General features: G+C 44.4%; 1 protein-coding gene across 1 annotated transcript; it reads right to left on the reverse strand.

The window, feature by feature from the left end:
* Positions 1–4,486: 4,486 nt before the first annotated feature.
* Positions 4,487–6,952, reverse strand: T265_10937 (hypothetical protein; the record flags this gene model as incomplete). Its single annotated transcript, XM_009177454.1, has 2 exons — positions 4,487–4,988; positions 6,914–6,952. 2 exons carry the CDS (start codon positions 6,924–6,926, stop codon positions 4,771–4,773), a joined length of 231 nt encoding a protein of 76 aa, XP_009175718.1.
* Positions 6,953–7,586: the final 634 nt, after the last annotated feature.

Consider the following 7,586-nt stretch of genomic DNA (forward strand, 5'->3'; position numbering starts at 1 on the left):
AGCGACTGAGGTAAAGCGCAGGTGACAAAGAATGTGCAAAACCACTCGAACTTTCCAAACACTTTTGAGCGCTAAATGCTTGTATTTTCTATAGAGGAGAATGTCGGTAGCTCAGGTAGCGTAGATGGTCGTTGGCTTGTTCGCTGAGCTGGGCAGTTTGATTGCAAACGTTTCATCACCAATCGAGGTGATATCATCAGTGCGTAGTTGTGCGTAGCGGTGGGTTAGCGGTTGTGCTTGTGTATAAAACGGGTCCGCTTGACACACGAGTGTCCATTCCGACAGGAAGGTTACTGAATCTAACTCGACCTCATGATGATTCTTCCATTCATTTGCTTACTCCACCCATGTACTCTTGATGTTCACCTGCTTTGTTCAGCGCTACCATACCGCACTGTTAGCGTGTTTGCATGTGTGTGAGTGTGCGTATCTGACCTACTTATCCATACGCGTTCGTGTCCCGAATGATGAGTCTGCCCTGACTTGCTCATGAGCTTCGGGTGATCGCACCTATCGATCACAACAACCGTGGGGGTGAACTAATCTGGTGCCTAAATGACAGATTCATTTGTCAGGTGTTATGACCATAAAAATCCAGTTTTTTACTCACCGTCGCTCGACATTTTCCCCTAGAAGCAAGATGTTCGAGTTATTGACTGTGAGGACTTGAGACAGTCTCCTTTTATCTTAGATACTGGTACCGACTGCCTGCGATTGTTTTTCGTGCACATGTAGGAAGTAGACAACCAAATGGACCAATCAACACACAGCTCGAGCAATTTGTTCAAGGTCACACAAGGTAGCACAACTTGGGGCATGTGTGGCTTTTAGTGCACCCTCGTGCGAAGACGAACTGATCACTTGCCACCTAAAACCTGGTTGTTGAGGGCAGGTATCGGGACGAGACAAGAGACTGTCTTCAGAGGGACGACCACAACCCACACTTTCGCTCACCGTTGATTGGTCTGCTGACCTTGACACTGCAATGTGCCGGTCACTAATAGACTGGTGCACTTGTTGGCGCCACGAAAGTGGATGATCGAAATTTGTTGTACAACTTTGCTTAACTAACGTAAGCTTTCGAACCCAATTATTCCTTTTGGCATCCAGGATTGCCAAACCAACGCGTGACTCAAATTTCCGCATTAAAAACCTCAAAAAAGGGATCCTTCGAATGCGACGTTCTATGTACACAGTCGCAAACTAAGTGCTAGTGCATTTGGCTTAATAAAACGTCATGGAAGAACATCCCTACTTACGTGAATTGATTGGTCTTTTGCTCACGAATGACAAATGACCACAAATCCGAGAGTTCAAAGACTAACAGCTGGTCAACAGTGTGGTTAACTTGCCCCAGTAAAGAGCACTTTGTCGCTCATCCCTTGTTGGTGCGATTCCCACCACATAATCAAGGTTTCGAGTGGGCGATTCACCAATGGAATGCCAGGCGTTTTTCTCACTGATGACATTACTTGGGCTACACTACACTTCCCATCTATTTTTGTTTATGTGGCTGCCATCTGCTTCACGCACCAGGCTTACGAACTTCAACACATCAGGTCAAGTTGTATCCATGTTCATGCAATAGACGCCCCTTTCCAGCTGGTCAACAGTGTAGTTAACTTGCCCCAGTAAAGAGCACTTTGTCGCTCATCCCTTGTTGGTGCGATTCCCACCACATAATCAAGGTTTCGAGTGGGCGATTCACCAATGGAATGCCAGGCGTTTTTCTCACTGATGACATTACTTGGGCTACACTACACTTCCCATCTATTTTTGTTTATGTGGCTGCCATCTGCTTCACGCACCAGGCTTACGAACTTCAACACATCAGGTCAAGTTGTATCCATGTTCATGCAATAGACGCCCCTTTCTTCACAATGCAGTCAACTCCGCCCAACGACACAAATGCGCACGCAGGACAGGAGTTGTCACGTGGTTTGAGTGTCTGTGACGTGTGATCTGCACACCCACCGCACTCTGCCTTTGCATCTTCGCAATACACGCCAAAGCATGGAAGCGTTAGAGGAGGTCTCTCTCCCACTCGAATCCGAGTCAACACCTGACCTCGACTTTGCGGAGAGACAAACGTAAACTGCCGACCATGCACGGCGCTAAAGCCATTAGTCCATCAATTCATCACGGACATAAGTGATTGACCGCATTTGAACTGGTGATCGTAATCACCTATGGAAGATGTGATGGTCCCGTCCAAACCGTCGAATTACAACCACATATACCTTATCTGGCTGCACTGACCCGCCTATCAAGACTGTTTAGTCAGGCAAAATCACCGATGCTCGAAACGAGCCGGACAATTTCCCATTAAGGGAAGTGTTGCGAGCTCAGGTTGCGTAGATGGTCCCCGATTTGTTCGCTGAGTGAGCAGCGCGTTTGGAAACAGCAAATCACCAATCTGGGTGACGTCATCAGTGCGCTCTTAAGTGAAGTGAACTGATGACGTCAACTCGATGATGACGGGAAGTTTGCAATCGAACTGTCAAGCTCAGTGTACAAACCAACCATCGTGCTCTGGACAATTCTGCATTAGTTGTAGGTACTTGATCGATTCACAAGATGTATGCTCCCATCAATCTCCCTTGAAGTAGATAGTAACCAGATCATAGATAAAACCTTAATTTAGAAGCAATCAAGCTGCTGAAGAATGAAGGCTTTCATGGATTCAGAGGTCGTATGCGTTCATCGGACCTAATTGTAACCGGTTACCTCTCATGTAAGACACTAGACTGACAAGCGCAAAGTTGCGCACTGCTGAGTGGCTGCAAGAATGACGAAACTAGAGCCCTTCGCATTGGTGTGGATTGGGCAAAAAATATTGTAGGGGTACGTAATAAACTACTCATAAGTTTACTGAAAACATTTCGACAGCCCACCACTGTTCTCTCTCATCTTCAGGCTCATCAGGTGGGCGCGGTTCCTGAGTTTCTGTCAAACCTCTGTTCTAAGTGAACACCAGTTGCAAGAAAAAGAACACTGCAAACGACAGCTTCAGAGGGCTTTAGGTGGATCTCCCGTAACTACCAAATTTGCCTGCAGATTAATGTACGAGTTGATCGTACAACGAGTTTTGTGACGTTCCCGCTACGGGTATCATTTACTTACAGTTCGAAAGTACACAGAAGATTATGGAATTATATTCGCCGAATTCGCTCAGTGTGGTGGAATCAAGCTAGGCCGAGAAGTCAGAAATTACAGCACAGAGCTCCTTTCCTGTTGGAAATAACCAGCAGGTCTGGATGCGGACTAAAATTTATGGCGCAAGTTAGCTGTAATCTGAGAAATGTTGGTACGAACATGGTTTCCCAATTGGCCTGCGCTGATTGTTTCTACCTTTTTCCGACGACTTTTGTTTGCTTGCCATTGTGGGCTCTCTGCGTACTTTTTACACTTTTATGCGTGGCATATGGCTTTGAATGTACATTTTTGCCATTTAATCTCACACCACACCCAGTATGACGGACATTCTGTGCCTGATATGCGAGTCTTTACTGTGCTAGCGCCTACCGCGCCTTGGAGAGCATTCAAAATTGTTTGTCCGTTCTTCGGTTGTCGGCCTTTAAGCGCGTGTTCTCATATCAAATTTTTAGATACTTTGGGATTCATCTCATCAGACTGGAACTGTTCTTGGCATGACTTCGAATGAGATGTTTCTCTCTTTCCCCCATATTCTCCTGTCACATCCGTCGCTTGCATTCACTTTTTATGTTTGTGACCATGCTCTTTAAAAACAAATGACAATAAGTTTCAAAAAATTCCCCGCTAATTATATAGCTGTATTCTTGTTTTCCAAGGCTTTCCTTACTTCACTTTTCGCAGAAAACCCAGAGTGGATTCCTCTCAGTTTCTCAGAGCTGATGGGTAAATTTTCCTCTAATCTTCTTTGCAGACCAGCAGTACATACGTTTTAGCCAAAAGGTCACGTGATTGATCTGTCTACCCCCAACCTGTAAGCTACAATCTTGGTCACTGTTTGAACCTACAAAGTGTTCCTCACGCATTGCCAAACCCGTAGTATACATCCACATGCAGTTGAACATTCGGTTCGGAATTATCGTCCATACTTCGATAATTATTCTCAAACGGCAGTAAATATCACAGTGTACACCTTACCCTAAATGACTTGTATAGATTTACCGAAAGATCTCGAGGACTGATACCAGTCCTTTTCGTGTCAATCAACTGGGATTTCTAACAATGCAGACGAAATCCAAATGGAAGGCAAACTTCCAAAATCCCACATTCACGTTGCCGCAGTTTTCAGGAATCGCTTCCATTCGTCATTTGTTTGGTCAAGTGATTGTTTAAGACATCTCAAATCTTAGCAATGGCGATCCGCACAAAGACTCCATAGGCTGAAGGCTGTTCCTTCTAAAAGCCAGATCCATAGGTGGTTGGGGACCGATCCCTTCCGAAGGTTATTGTGTACTCTCCTTGGAAAGCTAAATGTTACGAAAAGAAGACAAGTTGCTTGCAATAACTTATCATTGAATTCGAGCACACAGAGTCATGAATTTCGGACACTTTAGAGAGATTACGTAAAGACGAGTGGTGCCTGATACAGTGATGATAATAACAGAGGAAAATTAGGCGCCCGCAGACCATTCACGTCAGACATATCAGCTGTTCTTCGAAAACGCAATACAGACAAACTAGAGCAGTTGAACAAGGCGTAAAAGCTGCAAGTTTCAAATGTACGATCGATTGGGAAAAAACAACGATTAGATGAACGGCGGATACATGTAGCGTGTTCTAATGACAGCTATCTTTGCAGTGATCCTTTCCTACTCCAGGTTTGTGACAGTCATCTGCACAATGCGGTTTCTTCTGCCCTTCGTGACATTCATCTTTGCAATGACCTGGTCCAACTCCGGGTTTATGACAATCATCTTGGCAGTGAGCTGTCGCAGGACAATCGTCTTTGCAGTCGGGCCCTCCTTTGACATGGTGGTGGATTCCTGTGTGTTGTTCTGAAAACAGTTGGGGTGTTCAATGTGGAGTTTATGAAAATTCCACTTATTCAAGAACTTCATATGTGATGATTGACGAGTCCTAAGGTGCAACAATGTGTAGAAATCTGTAAAACTGAGTACAGTGCAGGAAAACCGAACCTATTGGACAAGAGAGTATCACTCAGATTATTCCTAAGTGAACCAAAATGTCTCATTGAGTAGTCGTTCAAGGAATGGTTTTTGCCTCATTCATTTTCAGGATCTCAGTGACCTTACGACGTGCCAAACTCAGCGCTGAGTTGAAATTCATTTTAACCTTTCAATGAGTATTGCGGTTGAACGCTTTTTTGCGTAGTTCTTGCGCCGTGTGAAGCTCCCCAGCTTATTACTGCCCCCTCTGTTATGGCAGACTCAAATTGTCTGGCGAACCTGAACACAACAAAATACTGTGGTAGACGAAATGCATGATTCTGCGAATTGCTGGATCCCAAATGAGCACAGTCTTTCACATTCATTTTAGGAAATAAATACGTTTCGGTTGTATGGAGGAACAAATGTTCTGATCAGTGTGCTTGCGGTCACTGGGCAAGCTAGAGAAAGATGTCCGCGACAATATTTATCGTTAATACGCGCTTGGACATAGAGTCGACCTGAAAATATTCTGAGTGAAATCTCATCTTTATCAATGAGAAATTTAGTATCGAATGCAAGCATTTCGACTGTCCGGTCGAAAATCTACCAAGTATAGTGAGTTTTTTTGCATGCTTTTCGCAGCCTACTTTTATTTTGTAAGTAGGCGAAAGTTGAAAAAATTTCACCACCGGCCACGGCCAGATCATATCAGAGGTTATCATTCCGTGGGGCATTTAGAGAAATTACAGGGTAGTATAAAAAAAAAAAACGAGCACAGTGCACTCCTCAACGAGTGCCCGACTAACACACAAAGGCTCCTTTGGAAGATACCATTTTTACAATAGGGTACCAACCAAATCAAATCTTGATCAACGTTCACTACACTCGTGCTTTTTGATCACCATGTTCACCCGTTATAACATAAAGTGGACCATGTCTCCTCTATGACCATCCAACCTTAACGTTAAGCAGCTAACAAGGAAGAAACGGTCAACCGTTTAAGCACAATGGACTTGTCTTTTGAAGCCACACCACCAACCACATTCATCGGACAAGACCACCCATGCTGTTTCTTCGTCGCTTACGGTCTCAACCAGTGTCACTCACGCAAAAACACTCCACTCTGTTTGGCATGTGAAATTAGGAGTGTCTTGTTTCATAACTTTTGACCTAGCACTTGACTCGGGTTGGAAAAAAGTAGGTCGATTTTTTGTCTCTTGTCAGATAACCGAACTTTCAGTTCGGTGACTGAACTAGGCGGATGTAATGAGTCTGACCTTTTAGAGGTTGTTCCGGAGGGTTTTGGTTACTTCTGAGAATACAGACGTCCCGGATTAGTGCGCAGTCAACCGCCATTGACTTTTATTGCGCTGATCCAGACTGTATTTCTTACCCACCGCCTGAATTAGCATCATGGGTGATTCACACAGCTACTTGTGTCCTTTTGAGTGAAGTGTGCAAAGCTGTAGAATGCGGTCACTAAGTCTTCTAATTTTTTTATTGTCGGCTGACTTCCAGGAGGATGCGTCTTACCCGATTCTGACTGGTAGTGAGGTTTTTAATGCATTTGACTGCTTGGCTAACTAGTCAAAGTTATTTTGGGAGGGCATCCTCAGTGAGACGTTTTCAGTCTCTCGCCGGACATTCAGTAACTCCGGCAAGAAATGGAATGGATGATCCTGGTAACGTCACTTGAGGCGAGGCTGAGCGATGTTTTAAGATATGGACCATATGCAACCAGAGATTCTAGTTGTAGTAAAACTATTGAGGGGTGCGGAGACAAATTTTCAAAATAAACTGGTTTCACTCACCGTGGCTTGACATTGCAGTCCGGAGAATGCTGTCCTTTGAACAGTTCAGATTCACAAGTGGACTTAGCCTCGTTATATACCAGAATGGAATGTCATCTACTTCCGGTCTTCCAATGCAAGCGAACAAACTGGAAGTAACTTTACAAGATCGGACTTCAAAATGACGTGTACATCCGGAATATGGTGGTAGTGTTCCACAAAATAGTGCAAGAGACCACATCGATGGTCAGGAAAATGGAGCACGAAACGCTTACGCGCATTAGCAAGATAGACCTTATTTCGGGACATGCGGTCAGCTAACATTGTTTGCCTCCCGACTCATCAGAATTTGAAACTGCTTTTATGCACTCTAGTTGTCTGTTGTGCTGTGTAATAGTCCGTCACTTCTGCTTTTAAGATACTATCTTTTGGGGTTCGACTTAAATAATTAAACTTGTGTTGGTTGTTAACTTCAAGTTTACTAGAACTGCTTACCACCCTGTTCTCACCAAAGCATACGCTGTGTTCCCCGGAGGGAAGGCATAGTTAGGACAGTAAACGGCATTTCGTCATCAACGACCAGCTGAGTCTCCCTGTAGCTGATTTCATACTTCGTCACCAAGTCATGTTTTGGCATACCCTGGCTCGTTTCCAGTCTCTTTATGATAAAGGATGTCAGTCCATCAGCAACTAA

Source organism: Opisthorchis viverrini (assembly GCF_000715545.1).
Source record: "Opisthorchis viverrini unplaced genomic scaffold opera_v5_424, whole genome shotgun sequence".
NCBI lineage: Eukaryota > Metazoa > Platyhelminthes > Trematoda > Opisthorchiida > Opisthorchiidae > Opisthorchis > Opisthorchis viverrini.